Consider the following 20704-nt stretch of genomic DNA (forward strand, 5'->3'; position numbering starts at 1 on the left):
CCCATTTTGGTGATCTCAATTTGGTTGTCTTCCATGCCTTCAAATTTTATAATGTCAATACCTGGTAAATGTTTTTAATTTTTTCTCATCTTTTAAAAAATTATCCATTGAAATTTGTATTTATTCTGAGATTGTAGGTAACACTTTGGTCCACTTATCCAAAAACTCTAGGATAAGAAAAAGATTGTAGCCAATTTAGCAATTTTGACTGGAATATTTTTGTTTTGGTTTTTTGTTTGTTTGCTTATTTTATGACCTGGCCCTTTGGTTCCCTCTAGTGTCCATTTGCAACCTTCATCAAGCCTCAGTTCCTAATATGGGTTTAGTTCCGTTTTAGTCATTTCCAACAAGAATATTAACAGATTAACAGAGTTGGAAGGGACCTTGCAGGTCATCTAGTCCAACTCCTTGCCCAAGCAGGAGACCCTACATCTGCCTCTACCCTAGGATCAAACTCACAACCTCCTGATTATGAGGCGAGAGCTCCACCTCTAGGCCACAGCAGTCCATAATATTATTTAAGATATTATTTAACTATAATAACTAAGATATTATTTAACTATAATACCTAAGATATAATTTAACTATAATAACTAAGATATAATTTAACTATAATAACTAAGATATTATTTAACTATAATAACTAAGATATTATTTAACTATAATAACTAAGATATTATTTAACTATAATAACTAAGATATTATTTAACTATAATAACTAAGATATTATTTAACTATAATAACTAAGATATTATTTAACTATAATAACTAAGATATTATTTAACTAGAACTAAGATATTATTTAACTATCTCCTTGTTTTTCAGATCTTATAGCAAAAATAGCCAATATTCCTAGTCTCCCAATCCATTTAACCTTCTTAAATCTTAATTTTTTTTGCCTTTTGCTTATTGTATTTTATTTTAAATTCTTAAGTCTCTATTTAGGTTTTGTTAAACCGAAAGAAGAAAGTAAAAGTCACGGGTTCCAAATTCATTTTGAAGGTCCCTAATATCCATAAAGTCATTATTAGACTGAACATTTCCAAATGTGATTGGAAAGTGAAGTTCAACTAATTTAGCGTCCTTGTTAAAGGCTCTACTGTTGCTGAGAGCAAAGATATTGTCTTCCTTGGCTCCTGCCACTCAAACCCACAGGAAACCATTGTTTTATGGTCTGTTTATGAGGTGATGCCTTTCAGAGCACTTGTGGGCTCCTGTTCTCTCCTTCTCTGGAGAGCTTTGAAGGACCGGTCTACCCACCAGTCTTTCATTCTACACAGCAGTCATCATTTCCACTCATTCATGGACATGTCTTCAGTCAGGCATGACTCACAGTGGAAGCCAACAGGGAAGATTTCTCACCAGCCCTGAAAGGTACAAAATGACTCGGAATACTTATTAGAGCTTGAGAATAGATCTTTGTGGAGCCTCCCACAGTGCCTTCCTGGTATGGTTTGCCTATAATGATTAAACCATGCTATGACTCTTTTGTCTTCAGGCTAGCACAATAAATGAGCCCATCCAAAGAAACAGCATATATTTTTATTTACTTTTTTTAAAAAAAATTCTATAACTCTCCATCTTCTAAAAAAATCTAGGTGGCTTACAAGTGATAAAACAGTATAAAACCAACAACACTAGAAAGTCATAGCACCACAATTATTCTGCTCTAGTGTATCCATATTCTGATCGTGCCCTATTCCAATGCCTGTTGGAAGAGCCAGGTTTTAAGCCCTCTCCAGAATGATAGAAAGATGGGGGTCTGATGGATCTCAATGGGGAGGATGTTCCATAGGGCAGGAGCTGCACCAGAAAAGGCATGGTTTGGAGGACCCACAAGGTGATAATATATAAGGGAAAGCACCTGCAGTGTACCGCCCTGTCCGCTCAGATGGGATGGAAAAACACATATTTACTCAGAAATAAATTCTTCTGTAGGTTCCTTGTGAGTCTGTTTGCGCCTTTGTGTCCCGTTAAATCAGTGTTGGCTTCTGGCAACTGCCTGAACTAATACCTGCAGTTTTCTTGGCAAAGTTTTCAGAAGTAGGTTGCCCTTTCCTGGTCTAAGGCTAACAAAGAGTGACTCACCCAGGTGGCTTGTACCCAAGGCAGGTTTCCTTAGTGGCCTATTTTTTTTCCTGAAATATGTATCAGACTAAAAGTTTTTTTTTTAATTTTTAATTTTCAAAACAAACACAACACATCCTTCTTTACATACTGTAGAAAGTGTATCAGTTGGTTACAAAAAGGCTTTTGTGCATCTCTTCCACAGTCAACAAACATAATTCATATTAAGTCAAGTATTTTAACTCAGATATTTATACATGTTACCATCATCATACTTCTATTTTAATTTGACTATAATTGTTTAAACGTCCTTCATCATAAAATATACCAAGATTTAATACATAACCACATACTGGCATTTCATTTACTATTTCTAAAATCCTCCAATAACACTGAATCCTTATGTCCTATTCTAGCTAAACATCCATAATATTTAATAACAAAGTTTTCTAATCCTCCTTTCCAAATCACTGTTTACAATTTACATCCAGTTTCCTTGTTGTACCCATACCTGTATATACGTTGTTATCATTATCTCTCCTTTATTTAACTATATCCTGCATCATAACATTTCCCCCCTAATAATCAAGACTTAACTGTATCTAATTTAGTTCTTTTTTATTAACCTTTATATATAATCCAAAAGGATTTCTAATCTTCCTTTCATGGGTACCATTCAATATTCATATCCAATTATTATTTATCATAACATTACACATTGTATACATTATTATCATTATCAATTATTTATTTAACTATATCTATTGTCACTAAATTTCACTAAGTTTAACTAGTTTTAAATTATACTCTTCCATCTATCAACCTGAATCTTTCCAGTAGCAAAACAGTCTCATATCTTCTGCCATTTGTGGTGTCAGTCCTCATCTCCTTAATTAACTTTGTATGGACTCCTCTTAGCAACTCCCTGCTTATAAAATCTCTCATGTAATTTCGATGCCCTTCTTCTGTTTCCTTAATCAGCTTATCTTTGATTTCGGTAGTGTTATCAATGATATTGTAATAAAATTTCTCTCTTTAAATCCATAAATTATTTTGTTTTTTCTTCTTCTGTATCTTGCCATCTGGGGTAGATTTCCACTCCATTTAATTCCTCTTTCAGTATCACTCTTTCCATTTTCAGAGACAAACCAATCATTTTCCTCTTCGATTTTTAGGATTTTAACCACCACTTTTTCCACTTGATAAACATCTCCAACTTCTTCATCATATTTTGCTGTTAGATGATCTAAGTCTTCCAACTTCTTCTCTATCCTCTCATACGTGTTTGATAATTTCTGTATTTCTGAGAATATCTTTTGCAGACTTAAAATTTCCTTAAAATTTGTGCCATTATCTCCAGCTAACAAACACTGCTGCTTTAGCTTGGAAGGGTTTAACAAGAATAAGCATAGATTCACAATAACATTTTATTTTCACCTTTCTCTGGTTAAAGATATACTTCAAAGGGACATCTGTATGCTTTTCTTCTTATCACTCTCTATAAACAAGCAGTGAGACCTTGGAGTCCCAAGCCAGGATAATCAGTGAGAAAAGTAAGAGTGTTACGTTTCCAATACACAAACCTCCAGCCTCCGAGTAGCAGTGTTATTGTTGCAATTTTCTTTGTTTCTTTTTGTATCTTTTTTGTATTCCAAGTTTTAAAAAAAGTCCGATTCTTGAATGAGTTAGAAGAACACCCACAGTAATGAAAGAGGAGAATTTTAGTCCATAGGTTACAAAGAATAATAAAAGAAAAAAAATAGAAGAAGAAATCTTAATCCATTCGTTTAAAAGGCTTGCATAAATTCCATCCATGAAGATAGCATTTAAAAAGTAAGATAACCCACTGTCCAAAACCATTCCAAATTTAATTCTGCCGCTTATTTCTTCTGTTCTCCAATTTAAATTAATTTTAAGTTTTTTATAGGCAGTCTCTTTTAAAACGGTAAAAATTCCTCACCAGCTGGAAACACTTTCTCTTTCCGTATCCTTCCGTTTTGGAGCTGCCCCAACTTCATCAGCCTAATGGCTGGATTTTTTGTTGCCAGCTTGAAGAACTTCTCTTGGATTGATCAGGGACTTTGCGATGTCTCTGAGATCAGCAAGACGTATTCTTCCTGTTCACCGTCTCTGCGGGACGGTTTAGGTCCGTTTGGACCACCCAGCAGCAAAATTACCGACGGCGCTCTCAGAGCATTGAGATCGCACATCATCTTGTCATGACATTGGCTCATCCTCCCAGACTAAAAGTTTTGACCAATAGTAGTAGATGCAAATATTACAGTCATGAATTAGGTCCCCATCTTTGATCATTTTTTTTAAAAAACCCTAATTTTTGTCCTTCTTCTTCTCTTGGCGCTCTTCCCCTTTGCCTTCCCTCTGTTGTTCTGTTCAGATTCCGAGGTGGACTGGATGTTACAAGAGGTCAGACAGGAACAGAATCCATCTACACAAATTTTCGGGGCAAAGAGATCATGTTCCATGTCTCTACAATGTTGCCTTTCACAGAGGGAGATGCCCAGCAGGTATGTTGAGTAGAATTCGGAAAGGGACAGTCTTTAGATATTGTCAATTTGATGCTAATAAAAATTCACAGAGAAGAATAGGATGGGCTGCAAAATCTCCTTGAGAACCTTCAAATTATCTTAATTGCTTATATTTCCCAGAATGAGAAGGCAGCATAAACTCCCTTCTCAGTTTTTGCAGGACAGACACCCTAAAACCCCATTAATTGAATGTACTCCCTCATATGACTGGGGAAATTGAAACAATGCAGTGTGTATTGTACTTACAGGGATCTCTGTGTTATATTTTGGCCCTCTTACACTAATATTCTGCCAGAATAGATGTGTTAAATTGCTTCCTTTTTAGACCCAAACATTCCAGCATGCTAGCCAAATACACTATAGTAGCAGTGAAAATTGGGCTTTGCAAGGATGACCATGCCATCTATTATCTTTGACATGTTTCTGTAATTTTGCTCATTGTTGATTGTGAATTAAAAAAATCTGTACTTAAATCTAACTTCTAACTCTGCATGAGTTGGAATTTGACAATGACAAGCCAGGATTCAGGACCTAGTCTTAAATTCAAACTATTACATGGGTTATTTTATAACCATTCATAAATTACCCAATTTAGTTGGGTTATGGTCATTTTCAGTCCTGCATCTTTGCTTATATGCAAAAAGAGAAAATAAAATGTACATAGGTGCAAAATATATACTTATTCTGTCTTATAGAATTTGGTATCAAAACCCTGGCCCAGGGCTGAACAAACCTTTAGAAAAAGCCACAGTCTCTGCAGTATACTGGTGGAGCTATGATTTTTGTAATTTCTTAGATTTGGTGGGTAGGACTTTGGCAATTCTTTCTTTCTAAACATCATTAAGCCTATTTTAGGATTTAGGATTTTAATTTTAGGTTTAGATTTAGGTTTCCTGTTTCCTATTCCAAAATAATAGAATGGCACCATTGTTTTTGAGCAACAGAAATTTCAAGGGATGTCATGATTTGCAGGAGGAAAGATTCTAGTTGTAGATCAACAAACTTTATTTTATTTTATTTATTACACTTTTATGCCATTCATCTTCTACGAGGTGACTATGGGCAGACTAGAGCTTGCTATAAACATCCCTCAATTTGGAATAGGATGGAATTGGTTTGTGGATTGCCCAAACTGTATAGGAGGAGTTACCATTTTGTGCAATCTTCTTTGTTCCTTTTCAGCTCCAACGCAAGCGCCACATTGGGAACGATATTGTGGCCATTGTCTTCCAAGATGAAAATACTCCTTTTGTGCCCGATATGATCGCATCAAATTTTCTACATGCCTATATGGTGGTGCAACTCCATCACAATGCCAGTGGAGAGACGCTGTACAAGGTAAAGGCACAGAGTACACAATTTACCATTCCTGAGGAAGCCATAGAATGTTCTGTGGCATTACAGTGCCTGCTGCATTCTGAATTCCAGTTTTATCATTCTCTAACTTTTCTATTATCTACTGCTGGACTATCCTTCTTTTATTCCTCAGCAACAACCGTTAGTCTATGCTCATACGTAGCTATTTTATTTTGGGGAGTCTAAATGGGAGTCAAGGGGAAACACCTTGTTCTCCCTTTACTTTCTTCAGAACCTCCAATCCATTCTTGTTCTCATTTTTCAACAAAAATAAAATATATGTATTTCTTATTCTATTCATGAATAGAATAAAAAGTATGCTACATAACATGATGAGAGTAATTGTTCTTGATTATAGTTCTCGGAAGAAATACTGCAACTGCATTAAAAAGGGGCTATTACTTTAATGTCAATACTGTACAAATATCCATGTGAAGTAGTCGTATATGGTTTCTGTGATTGTGTGAGTCTATGTGCAAAGGGAGGCCCTCAGTCTCAATGATGTGACCACCATCTTGCCTGTTTTGACCACCTGGTGGATGCTGTGCCCTTACTTACTTGATATGTAGACTTAAACTTAAAGAGAATAAGGGAACTAAACTAAAGGATACTAATAATTCATTTAGCATTTCAGAATGGCACTGCTTGAATTAACTAGAACTTTTAAAATTCAAGCATCAATAGAAGATGAACTGTATCAGGATGTAAACCTAATACTGAATAATCAGTAAATTTATATAAATATAATATAATAAATGTTATATTAAACAGATTTTTTAAGAGTAGAGCAGGAGCAGGAGTAGAGTAGAGTAGAGTAGAGTAGTTTATTGGCTAAGTGTGATCAGACACACAAGGAATTTATCTCTGGTGCATAAGCTCACAGTAAACATATTAACAGCAAGTAATAGGTCATAGGTCATAATCATAGTTACAAAAATTAATCATAAGTTACAAACAACATAAGAAACCAATAGGAGAAAATAGTAGGAAAGATGAGAAGAGATAAATTGAGAAATGAAACATTGCTGTGGGGATTAAATGTTCATCAGAATGATGGCACAGGGGGGAAAATCTATCTTTATATCTGGTTGTTTAGGCAGGAATGTAATGGTGGTTCTAATGTTAGGTGTCTATTTCAAGCCCTTGGAGATAATAGAAACTACTAGAAGGTCTCTACTGTTGATACTATGTTGCCTAATATAAGAGGTGGTAGAATAGGAAAATATATGAAATCTAGAAAAAATTTCCTCCTCATGGAATTTGGAAATGTAAGATTATTATATTGGGGTATCTAACTGGATAAAATATAAAAAGCAATCAAAGCCGCATAATAAATTAAAGTTAAAACTAACTGCAAAGAACTAGAATAAAAAAAAATCAAACAATAGCTTGATCAAATGCTTGATTTTTTAAAAACCCAGCTTTACAATGCTTCCTTCTTCTCCTGAGTCAATGTGGCATAAAAAAGAAACCTATAACTGGAGTGTTCCAATTTCATGCTTTGAAGACTGGTTGGCAGAAATGTAACTTATTAATTCTTGTCTTAAGTCGGCAGTGACCTTTCTGCTGTCTTTTTACTCTGTGAATTATGATTGTTTCAGGTTTCTGTGACTGCCCGTGATGATGTTCCCTTTTTTGGGGCCCCTCTTCCAAATCCAGCAGTATTCAAAAAGGTTGGTATATCTGGTCCCTTAGAGCAGCTTTTTCCAACACTGCAGGCTGGAGATTTCTGCAGATTATCCAGGACTGAGAAAATGATATATGATATCAGATACTTTTAGGGAACTAACCCTTCATATCTGTGGTGTGCAGTTTGATTGTCGGAGTAATAATCCTTCTTCCCATTTTAACACAACAGCCAATTCAGAGGCAATTATTGCAGTTCATTTCACTTTGTCAAACAGTGAGCCAGTTAGCAACAAGATCAACAGCATCACGCAGTTAATCTTACAAACAAATCCTGGTTTTCTATTTTTTTAGACCCAGCTGGGCAAATCTGAAGCTTAGTTTTTCATATTTGGGGAATGTTTCAGTCTATATCCAACAGCGAAGTACAGAGCAAATTCCATCTGCAAAGCTTTAGACTTTACGGCAGTTAAGGACTGGGTAAACAGGTGCAGGGAGATTTTTATAGATTTGTCTTTGCTGTTCCTAGGTCATAGGTGTGATTCAAAATTTTTACTACCAGTTCTGTGGGTGTGGCTTGCTGTACGTGGCAGGGGAAGGATACTGTAAAATCCCCATTTCCTCCCCACTCCAGGGGAAGGTTACTGCCAAATCCCCATTTCCTCCCAATCAGCTGGGACTCAGGAGGCAGAGGATAGATGGAGGCTGGGCCAGTCAGGGGTGGTATTTACAGATTCTCCAAACTACTCAAAATTTCCGCTACTGGTTTTCCAAAACTGGTCAGAACCTGCTGAATACCACCTCTGGTTCAACTGCTTGAAAGATATCTGATAGCGAACAGAGAGAGAGCATTGACTGAATTCATGTTCTATTAATGCTCATTCATGTCACAGTTCTCAATATATCCTGAGGCACAGAGGTGGGTTCCTACCGGTTCGGCCGGGTTCAGCTGAACCGGTAGTGGTATGCTGGACTGGGTTGCAGAAACGGCAGTGACCCAGGCTGGCCATGCCACTGAACCGGTTCCCCGGTCACCCCCGTTACCGCCGCCATCTTTTTTTTTTTTTTTTGAGTTCTGCGCAAAGCACACCCACAAGCAAACCAGCAGTAACGCCAGCCAGAACCAACACCTGCTGAGGCAACAGGATCAATTGAGATTCTTCAGTGAAACCTCGGTTAGGTAAATCTCTTGAATCTTACAGGTAGTACTTGACTTATGGCTGGTCATTTAGCTACTGTTCAAAGTTATGATGGATCTCTCAGGGGTATTTACAACCCAATTCTAAAGTTCCAACAACCACTCTCCCAAGTCCTGTGACTGCATTTCTTGGCAACTTTCCCATTTTTATGACTGTGTGCAATGTTCCACCACATTTTACAATGTTTTATCGAAAAGTGGCATTTACTTCTGATTTTTGGCAACAAAAAAAACCCAATCCCATAGTGAATGTGGCTGTTTAATAACCAACACAGTAAAGGTCATAAAATCCAGGTCAGACGCTTGGCTGTCTGAAGAAAAGCTCACACTCTTTTTATATAGAAGATAATTTTTTCCCTATGAGAATCATGTACATTGCTGTGGGAGAGAGCGACTTTACACTGTGAATGGAATCACATTCTTAAGACATCCTTCTGGGTTCTTGTATTTCCATAGAGTCCATGTTAGTTTGGCTTGCTAAAAAGCATTCCCAAACCCTCCATTCTTAAACCAGAATGGTTGTAGTTCTCATTGGTTAAAGTGAGAGAAGACGCTACGGAATGTCCGACATGATGGAGGAGCCTTCCTTTTTTCCTCCCCATAGGGCACAGAGTTCCGTGAATTTCTTCTGGCAAAGCTTATCAATGCAGAGTACAGCTGTTACCATGCTGAGAAATTTGCCAAGTTGGAAGTAAGTTTGATTACATTTCTATTAATAACTTTTCAAGCAAATATCTGTATGAAACAAAATATATGAAATGAAAATGCACAATTAGCAATGCATATAAATTGCTGAAATATCAGCTTTGGAAAATTTCTCCCAATGTTAAAATTACATTTAAGATTCCTAAGAGTTGGGAATGAATGAAAAGAATTTGATGCCCTTTTAAAATGAACATTTCCCTTAAGAAAAGGACAAATTCTCAAATAAGGACATAATCAAATGGCATGCTGTTTTTGCCATTTAACATCTTATAGTAACAATAATCAATAAACAAGCATTTGGATGAAGCTGGATCAGAGATTGGCTGTTCTTGGAAGTGGGGTGGTTACAAGTTTTCCTGAAATCCTTATACAATTCAGTTCACGCAAATGTGCTTAAATGCTATCAGCAGTTGATTTGTATGAACTCTGTCCAGTAAGATATTTAATTTGTTACTCTTGCTAGTTTAGCTGTACAGGCATAGAGCTTTCAGAAATAAATAAAGGTGTAACTGATTACAGTCATTTTTTCCTACTAAGTGGCCCAGTTTAAACTACTGAATTCATAAAATTAAGAAATCACAAAACTTCAGCAAATCCAAAATAAAAATGTTCTTATTTTCATTTTAAGAAATTCATCTGCAATCTGGTGCCTTCTGATTTGCCCACTTTTGGCTCTATTAACTATGGGCCTAAAAACTAGCTGATTAATAATATGGTAAGTTCTTTAAGGAATGTTCAGAATAGCTATTTTTAAAAAGGAAGTGGATGGCTGTATTTGTATGATGTTTTTGACAGATGCATTCCGACTCTTACTTGGAACCTCGGGTGAAACCATCCAGAAAAAAATATTTTCAATAACATATTATTTTTGCTGACTCTGGTATACAGAAGTGTCATGTGTAAAAAGAGAGTAAAAACAACAACAAAAAAAAATAAAGGAAAGCCTGAACTTACTGGCAACAAGAATAAATTATTTTATACCTCAAACTAGTAATTATCATCTTTATCATCAACTTGTCAAGATACAGGTCTTCTTTTTCTGGCAGATTTCAACTAGGAGACATTCTATACCATCACCGTGGAGACATTCCTTTCCCAGAAGCTCTCTTGCTGAATCTCTGAAGAGGGATCTAGATTATAAGACTTGATATTAAATATTAGTTTGCATGCAGGCTTTTATGAAATAGTTCCTAAGGCAAGGTGGGCAGTCTTTTTGAATTGGAATTTGGAATTGTGAAAGCATACCTGGGTGTTCTCTCAAAATGACTGCCTAGGTTCCTTTTCTAGCATAACCTATGTCTTACCTGCAAACTTCCTATTTACTCTTCCTTTTTAGAAGTAGGGTCGGACAGACAGAGAATCCTCATAAGCATCCCACTGCTTATTTGTTTCTAACTTTCTAGTGTTGGCCCTTTTTAAATGAAAAGCAGAATTAACATATATTTCAGTAAATAAATAAGGAACTTTTAAACTGAATGCAACATCTTAACACTGAAGGATGTAAGCTCTGAACTATGACTCAACAGATTATGTAACCCATCCAGACATGAAATGGCCTTCTATTTTGCCTCTTTCCCTTTTGCACATGCACTTCCAAAGTTTGACTTGAAATCTTTGACAACAATGCTTCTCTTTATTTCTCTCTTCCTGGAGCAGGATCGCACCCGCAGTGCACTTTTGGAGAGCCTTTTTGAAGAACTGCAGATTCGTAGCCGCAGTATGATGGGCCTGGCCTCAGGAGATGAGGACAAAATCGAGAATGGGGGTGGTGGCTTCTTTGAGAATTTCAAGGTGAGAGATGGTGTAAATGCTGAATTTCTCAATGTCCTTCCATGTTTATAACTTGACGCTGCTCTGGCTAGTACCAATAAAGAAACAACAGCACACACAATCTGCAGCCAAGAGGGGAAAAAGCTACAACACAGGTATTGCTTGGACTGAGACCTACACAGAGATCCCCAGGCCCAGTGACAAAACCATGTCTTTAAAGCTATGCAAAAGGCCAACAGAGGCAGGGGCAATTTAATCTTGTGGGAAGGAGGTTCCAAGCCAGGGGTGGGTTCCTGCCAGTTCTAACTTCTTCTATAGAAGAGGTTCCACAAATCTACAGTGCCGTTTAGAACCGATTCCAGCTCCCTCCACCCACCCATTTTACATCATCAAGATGAAGAGTGAGAGGAGGAATTCTGGGAGTTGAAGTCCACAAGTCTTAAAGCTGTCAAGTTTGAACACCCCTGGGGCTTTTTTTTCTAAAGGGTTAGGGGTGCAAGGGTCTTGTAACTTGACAGCTTTAAGACTTGCATGCTTCAAATGCCAGAGTTTCTGAGTCAACATTTTGGTTGCTAAGCAAGAGCGTTGTTAAGTGAGTTTCACCACATTTTACAAGTTGGCCATGCCCACTCAGTCAAATGGCTGGCAAGCCACTCCCACCTGGTCACATGGCCGGCAACCCACTCCCACAAAGCAGGCCACACCTACAGAAGAGGTTCTAAAATTTTTTGAAACCCACCACTGTTCCAAGCAAAAGTTGCCGGAATAGAAAATGCTCTATACCTAGCCCACCAGAGGGGACTCCCTAATAAAAAAAAGTCTTTATCGACACCTTGAATTGCACTCAGAAGTACTGGCAACCAACATAAGTGACAGTGAACACTTCAAGAATGGACCCAGTTGGTGCACAATATGAAGTTGTGCAAAAGCACACCTGGCCACTTAAAATATTGCAATAGGTAGGCCTGCAACTGTAAGTTCATATTATGTTGGGGAGGGTTTTTTTTTTCAAAGCTGAGAAGTAAGCCACATAATTTCACATCTCAGAACTCTGCTGTTAGGTACTAGGCTAGTTTATTCATTTTTCTTGGAAAATAAGGCCATGGAAAATCCCCACTTCATGCTTTGAGGACAAATTGTAATATCTGTAATATGACTCCCACCTGGCATTTTGGTTTCTATGTGTCTGTATCTGTACATTAGCTGGAAGGGAAAGTATATTTGATCACTATGTGGAAGGGAAAGTGGATTTGATCATTTATATTTGAAATATAACACATTTTACATTCCAGGGGGAAATTTGTTAAATTTTATTTAATTTGGAACTGCCCATCTCCCTCACAGATGGACTCTGGGTGGTGTACAATAAATTATTAAAGCATAGAAACAATGTTTAAATTATCAAACATGCTTTCTTTCTGTCTAGTTATGTAGTCTTGCATCCCCTACTCTCATTACAATACAGTGGAGAAGAATGGGAATGAGAAATTGGAGAAATAATGTTGGAAATCTGGAGGCCTAATCATGATGCTAATTCTAAAAATGCTGAAATGTGTGTTGCGATATCACAGCATAAGAACTGCCCTTTCATAGTAGCATCACTGTGTTGTATAAAAATACATAAGGGGGACAGCTGATATCATGGTCCATGTTTCCTCATCTCTGCTTGCTGTTTCCCCACATGTCTGTGTTTGAAAGATGGTTTAATTGTGTTTCACAGGGTACTGCTTTCCACAGCTATGGTAGCAATAGCCAGGATCAATTATATGTTGTATATTTGAGTGAAGTAAATCTGGGGACTAGAAAAGGGAATCCAACTCCAGTCTGTAGTGGCACAAAAATTCATACTCGTTGGTATTTCATGTGTAAATCAGACCAAAGATTTGAAGGATCTCAGCCTACAAATTACAAATAATATTATGTTGTTGTTGTTGTTTTTTGCTCTGTGTACACCATCACAGAGAAAATTGTTATGCATTTTATACTGAGCACATACTGTCTATACAAGTAGTCTTCGATTGAAGACCACAATTGAGTCCCAAATTTCTATTGCTAAGTGAGACAGTTTTTAAGTGAAGTTTGCCCCACTTTACAATCTTTCTTGCCACAGTTGTTAAGTGAATCACTGCAGTTGCTAAGTTAGTAACCCGGTAGTTAAGTGAATCTCGGTTCACCAATGACTTTGCTTGTCAGAAGGTCGCAAAAGGTGACCACATGAGCACGGGACACTGCAATTGTTATAAATACGAGTCAGTTGCCAAATATCTGAATTTTGATATGATCTTAGAATAGTTCATAGATTGGACGTTCCCCAGGATGTGCTGGTTGGTATTGGGAAAACTTCAACTTCTAGTTGACTTGCTGGAAACATTTTAAGGAAAGGTCGAACTACATAGAACATGGGATTTCTAATTCTTTAACTGGGTTTGTGCTTGAGCAGTACACAGATATAAAACATATCACCTGGACATTGGTTAGAGGAAGGAATGTGGGAGGGCGGCAGAGGTGGGTTGCTCCTGGTTCGGCCTGGTTCGGGCGAACCGATAGTGGAATTCAGGGCTGGGTCGCAGAACCGGCAGCGGCCCAGGCCTGCCATGCCCCTGAACTGGTTCCCTTGCTGCTGCTGGGCCGCCGCCATTTTGGTTTTTAGTGACTGCGCGTGCGCAGTTCAATGTAAATTGTTTGCTCGCAAATACTGGTTGCACACGGGTTGGGAACTGGTAGTAAAACCGGCAGCAACCCATCCCTGGAGGGCAGGATAGACTCAAAGTCGAAATAGGTCATGGTCTTGATACAGAAGAATAGTTGTAGCTCAGGGTTCTCTCTGAGCTTGGTTGTTTTCTTGCAGAAGTTTCATTACCCAAACTAGGTAATAACATCAATACAATCACTGTCAATATTACAAAAATTGAAAGACAGAGGAAAGACGTTTCAACATAAACTGAAAGCAGTGCTGCCTGATATTATATAATTTTTATAGAAGAGCAGTTGAATAGTTGAAAGAAATACATTTCCTACAGAAGTAAAAAGTGAAAGATTAGAGATGTGATTATATGTAAAACTGCTGCCAACACAATGAAAGTTAGTACCGCTTTTATTCTTGTATGCCATTAGAGAAAATCATGGGGAACTTAGTTTATAATTCAATATACCATCATTTTACTTTATTAAGTTAATTTTATAATTATTTTTTCAGTAATTGTAATGGAAATATTACCTTAAAAAAAGATAATTTAATTTTTATTGATGACATTTTTAGATAAGAACTTTCAGGATACACATTATCTTCAGGATAGTTAAATTTGGCATGAAAGATGTTAAATGCCAGAGTGAGTGGCGGAGGAACCTCCATTCAGAGCATGAGAAGGAGTAATTGATGCTTACATTCAGGAATTCAGGATATGTGACTTCTGTTTCTCAATAAGGTGGGGATAGCATCCATGTATGGGTTAACACTGTCTGCTCTCTGATTGGACTGAGTCTGATTAATAATTAATTAGTACCGCTATATAACCCGCCCTTGTGGGATCTTACCCAGCTTTCCGACTCAGTCCACTCTGGGACGACTGTGTTATCCAACTTGACATATCTTGAGAACATTGATCAATTTAAACTCTTCTCTGAGGAATATTTGTGAGTAAGGTCTCTATCTGGAGCTATAATCTCACTTAATGTCAAGGCTCCCCGGTGGCCGTGTTGGGCTTGGTGCCTAGGCCTGTCAGTCGCTTGTCACCTAGGAGGAATTTGTTTAATCGCCTGACAGGGGGTAAGCCGTTTATCTGCCTGACTGGCTGTGAGGGACCAAGTGCTTTGACCCGATCCACACGCCCGCATCCTGTCTGAGTGCCCTATCTGCAGCCCGCAGCATCCAAGCCAGGTGAAGATGCAGCTTTCCTTTGCGCATCTCCCATCACCTTCAGATGAAGCACTGCCCTGAGCCTCGGGCGGGCCGATCCCTCCAGCCGCTCGTCTACTTATCTCCTGAGCCATTTTGCCGTCGGAGCTGCGCTGCCTTCAGTGCACACGCACCAAACAATTTGCCCTTCCGTGCTATTATGAGGCTTGAGCTCAGGGCGAGGTGCAGAGACAAAAAGGGGATCAGGCAGCATCGTTTTCTCTGGGCGAGCAAAGACACGGGGCGAGGAGCGAAGAAGCTGTTTACCTCCCGCCTGGACTAATGGTCGCTCCAAAAAGGGCATGAACTGCCATCTTGGCCACTGGCTGAGGCACGGCCACCATTTTGTCTCCGAATTATTTGGCCATGACTGACAGCAGCATTCCGGGCCTGCCAAGTGAGGAGCATAGGGAAGGTCAGGGACAGGCCTCAAGGCCTGCAGCCCCACTGGCTCACTCTTCTCCACCATGCCCTTCAGCTTCGGAGGCTAGTGGAGAGGCCAAGTCCCTCAAGGCCTCCAAGACTGGAAAGTCAAAAAAGTCCCTGAAGCCTGTGGCTAAGGCCAAACACATTAACTGAGACGAGCAACGCCAATCAGCCACGGCTCAACAGGACCAGCTTGGGTCCAATACAGGTATTGGGGACCCCTCCTTTTGGGACTTGAGTTTGGGTCCCTTTGGCCCCATTTTGACCATTGACACATCAGGCCTTTGGGGCGCCGCCCCTCAAACTTCTATGGCTGCCCCTCCAACACCTCAGACCGGGAGCTAAGGAGTTTTTTTCCCTCAGCTGCCCCTCAGACCCCAGTCAGAATGGGCCACCTGTAGTGCCCCGAGTACACACCCCATACCTCAGGTGGGGACTCGACTTTCAAAATATATCAGAGGCCATTAAACAGGGCATTGCTGCGGGCCTGCAGGAGTGGGGTCACCCGGCTGTGGGGGCATGTCAAACTCATGCCCTGCAGAGAGCAGCCGTCCCTACCGGGACAGATGAACCCCATCTGATTGGATCTCCTGATAGCCCCGCTCATGGCTCCGAGGATGGGGAAATTAGAGAGGCAGAGCTTTCTGATGAGGAGAGTGCAACACCAGACAAACCTCACACTGCTTGCCTCTTCCCATCTGATCTTTTTAAGCCCCTACTGGCCAAGGCCAAGGTCGCATCTGCCCTCGAAGGCCAGGGGGACACTGTTGCGGTCCCGACACCATCTACTTCGGCCAGTACTTGGTAGCAGACATGGCAGGCATGGCAGACATCAAGGAGCAGACATGGCAGGCGGACATCATCCCCCCCCCCAATTATTCATAGACACAGTACAGAGGCAATGGACTGAATGGACTGCCCCCACTGCTGGACCGGCCCCATCTGCAGCGGACAAGCGCTACTATAATGTGGCAGAGGGGTTAGATAAGCTTCTTCAGTGGCCGTCTGTTGAACCACCAATATCGGCGCTCCGCTCAAGTACTATGCTACCAGGTTCCCAGGAAAAGCTCCTCAAACCTGAGGACAAGAGAGCAGATCAGACCCTCCAGAGGGGGCACCAGGCGGCTGCATGGGCGATGCGGGCCTCGACAGCCGCTTCATTCTTCTCCAGGTCCAGCATCTCCTGGCTTCAGCATTTACAGGAGAGAATACCCACCGACTCCAGGACGCATCAGGATCATCGCCGCTGTGCAGTTCTCCACTGATGCCACCCTGAGCACCACGCAGTTTGCCTCCCGAGCCATGGCATCAGCTGTTGCCTCATGCCGGCTTCTGTGGCTCAGACAATGGCAAATGGACATGCGGCACAAGTGGAGACTGACTGCCAAACTGTATAAAGTGGGGAGCTTGTTTGGGGATGCCCTCACACCGTTGCTGGTGGAAGGGAAGGACAAACGTAAGGTTTTACCGTCCACCATAAAAAAGGATTTTTCCCGTCCCAATCCCTACCCTAGAAAACATACATATAACCAGCAGAATTATGGTGGGTTCTTCCGGGGATATGAATACAATTGCCAACGCCAGCCGCCCTATCGACAGCAAAGGGGTGACCAGGACAAACGGCCCTTTCAAGATGGGGGGAACCGATACAACCGTAAGCAGTGAGCAGTCAGAGGATCGGTTCCCCATTGGGGCTCGCTTACTGCATTTTGCAGACCAGTGGGATACCACCACTTTGGATGGCTGGGTATGGGCCACAGTTAAGGTCGGGTTGGTGCTGGAGTTTATTGCCTCCCCACCCAGTTTCCTCACTTGTTCCCCTATTTCCCGTAACCCACAGAGAGACCTCTTGATGCGCATGGCTATCCAGCACCTTCTGGATATCGGGGCCATCCAGGAGGTGCCGGAGGACCAATGCCATCAGGGGTTCTACTCTATACTCTTTGTCATTCCCAAGTCCTCAGGAGGATGGAGGGCTATCTTGGATTTTAAAAGGTTGAATCGTTATTTAAAAGTTAAGAGTTTTAAAATGCATTCGTTACAGACCATTTTGGAATGTTTAAGAGGGGGAGATTTCCTTACATCAGTGGATTTAACGGAGGAATATTTACACATGCCTATCTTCCGGGACCACCACCAATACCTGCGTTTTTGTTATGCCAATGTTCACTATCAATACAGGGCGTTGCCCTTTGGTCTTTCTTCGACTCCTCGTGTGTTTACTAAAATACTGGCAGCTCTGGCTGCTCATTTACGGAGTATACCGATTTGAATACTTTGCTACCTTGATGATATCTTGGTACAGTCTACCTCGAGGGAGGAAGCCAGTCTACCTCGAGGGAGGAAGCCACTTTGCACTCACTATATGGGCCTTACAATCACATGGGTTCTCCATAAATATCCCAAAAAGCCATCTCACGCCAACGACTAGAATTCTACACCTGGGGGCCTGGATTGATAGCAAGTCCCACTTACTCTCCATCTCAGACGAACAGGCGGAGCAGGTATTCTTATCAGAGGAGCATATGACCAGTCTTAGGAACCTGGTAACACAGGTATTGGGGGCGAACAGGATTGCATTGGCCATGTTATCTCAGCTCTTGGGAAAGATGGTATCCACCATCGCCATTGTGCCTTGGGCCAGATTGCATTCCAGGGAACTTCAATGGTTCCTGTTACCATTCCAGAGACAGAGAAAGAGCACAGCCTTGTCAAGGGTACCCCTTCTGGGGAAGGCGTGAACCTCCCTGCGTTGGTGGAAATCCTCGGCCATAGAACAGGGATGTCATTTTAGGATTGAGCACAGAGTCACCATCACCACAGATGCTAGCCTAGTAGGCTGGGGAGCACACTTAGATAGACATATGGCTCAGGGTCAGTGGGATCTCGAGGAGACCACTCTCAGTATTAATGTATTGGAACTCAGGGCCATCAGACTGGCCCTTTGCCATTTCAAATGGTATATTGAACAACAGCATGTCTTAGTACTTACCGACATGTCGGCTAAAGCTCATGTGAACAGACAAGGGGGCACGAGATCACAACAACTCATGCGGGAGGCAAGGGAGTTGGGTGACTGGGCCAAGTCCCACTTACTCTCCATCTCAGCCGAACCCATTTCAGGGGTAGAACACGTACAGGCCGATTGGCTCAGTAGGACCACAGTGGATTAGACTGAATGGCAATTACACCCTTGTCTCTTCCAGGAGATCACTCGACGGTTCAGTGTTCCGGTCATGGATCTGTTCACCTCCCCGGCCAATATGCAGCTCCCCAGGTTCATCTCCAGGTTCCGCACGCCGGGAGCAGAGGGAGTGGACACCCTACGCCACCCTTGGCCTCAGGGGCTCCTCTACACCTTCCCTCCGGCAGCTCTGTTGGCCAGGGTTGTTCGTCGAGTCATCTACACCAGGGCGGACATTTTTCTCATTACGCCCCACTGGCTGCGATGCCCATGGTTTGTGGACTTCAGGGCATTGTCTGTGGAGACTCCATGGCGGATACCTCCAGACAGGATTTCCCTGAGCCAGGGGTCTCTTCAACACCCAGATCCACAGTGGCTACAACTAACTGCCTGGTGGTTGAGAGGAGGGCCCTGATTCGGGAACAGCTCTCCACCAAGGTTGTGGACACCATTTAGGCATCTAGATTGCCCTCTACAGACCGTATCTATGAGGCCACCTGGCGGATCTTCTGCTCATGGTGTTCCACCAGGGATGTCACTCCGACCCAAGCCTCTGTTCCCCAAGTACTGGAGTTCCTTCAGGACGGGTTGGATAAGGGGTTGTCGCCAAATACTATTAGATGTCAGGTGGCCGTGCTAGCATCGGTCTTGTCCTGGGGTGAAGGTCACCCCCTATCTCAGCATCCTACCGTAAAGAGGTTCTTGAAAGGGGCATTGAACCTCAGACCACCTACGGTTCACAGATACCCACATGGGATTTGTCGAAGGTTCTCTCAGCCCTTACAAAGCCTCCCTTTGAGCCCATCTCGCTACAATTCCTCATGATGAAGGTGGCCTTCCTGGTTGCCTTTACCTCAGGTAGGATGATTTCAGAGTTGCATGCCCTGTCCATTAGGGAGGGATTATGTACATTCCACAAGGACAGGGTGGTGCTTCAACTGGATCTGTCGTTCACACCCAAGGTAGGATCCTGGTTTCACAGGGCGCAGGAAGTGGTTCTGCCAAATTTTTCCCCAAACCCCAGTCACGCGTTAGAACGGATCTGGCACAAGCTTGATGTGAGACATACAGTGTATTGACAGGACGTCAGATTTCAGGCGTTCTGAATCTCTCTTTATTAGGTTCCAGGAGATGTCATTGGGTCACAGGGTCTCCATTCCCACGATAGGTAGGTGGATCAGATACTGCATTGCTAAGGCGTATCAATCCTCTCAGGAGCCGGCTCCCCAGGGGATCACCGCTCACTCAACTAGGAGTGCGGCGACTTCGGCCGCATGGGCGACCCAGGCGTCCATAGAGGAAATTTGTAGGGCGGCCACATGGTCGTCCCCTTTGCCCTTCATTCACAACTACAAATTGGATAAATTTGCATCTTCGGATGCAGCCTTTGGCAGCAGGGTCTTGCAATCCGTGTATTCAGACAAGTGATTTGGACCAGTCGGGGTCCCTCCCATATGGGCAATCCAGCTTGGGTATGTCCCATACATGGATGCTATCCCTACCTTATTGAGAAAGAGTGTTGGTACTTACCTGATACGCCTCTTCTAATAAGGTGGGGATAGCATCCAGCCCCATCCTGGATAGGGACTGGTCCTTCTTTTCTTATACCTGGTCAATTCTGATTGCTTGATCAAGCCAGTCGGGTCTGACTTGAGGTAGCTCTTCGTTCTGTGATTGCTTGTATATTAAAGTTGTTTTCCGGGTTTTTTTGGGGGGAGAATAACACATTGAGTCTGCGTGTTTTTTCTTGTTCTTCACCGGAAAGCTGGGTAAGATCCCACAAGGGTGGGTTATATAGCGATACTAATTAATTATTAATCAGACTCAGTCCAATCTGAGAGCGGACAGTGTTAACCATACATGGATGCTATCCCCATCTTATTAGAAGAGGCATATTAGGTAAGTACCAACGCTCTTTTTCTTTCTGGATA

The 20704-nt window shown here is 41.5% G+C and overlaps 1 protein-coding gene across 10 annotated transcripts in view; it reads left to right on the forward strand.

The window, feature by feature from the left end:
* The window catches only part of LOC309387786 (rap1 GTPase-activating protein 1-like), a gene marked incomplete at its 3' end in the record, with an annotated part of 81349 nt that overhangs the window by 44136 nt on the left and 16509 nt on the right, over positions 1–20704 (forward strand). For all 10 annotated transcript variants that reach the window (XR_014174662.1, XR_014174663.1, XR_014174664.1 and 7 more), the window contains exons 12-16: positions 4463–4592; positions 5796–5951; positions 7571–7642; positions 9398–9484; positions 11155–11289. Coding sequence is in view for 6 of the 10 variants with exons in the window: in XM_081944601.1 (XP_081800727.1) it covers positions 4463–4592; positions 5796–5951; positions 7571–7642; positions 9398–9484; positions 11155–11289 (580 nt within the window). The remainder of the gene's footprint in view (positions 1–4462; positions 4593–5795; positions 5952–7570; positions 7643–9397; positions 9485–11154; positions 11290–20704) is intronic.

The sequence above is a fragment of the Natrix helvetica genome, assembly GCF_964273705.1.
Source record: "Natrix helvetica genome assembly, chromosome: 2".
NCBI lineage: Eukaryota > Metazoa > Chordata > Lepidosauria > Squamata > Natricidae > Natrix > Natrix helvetica.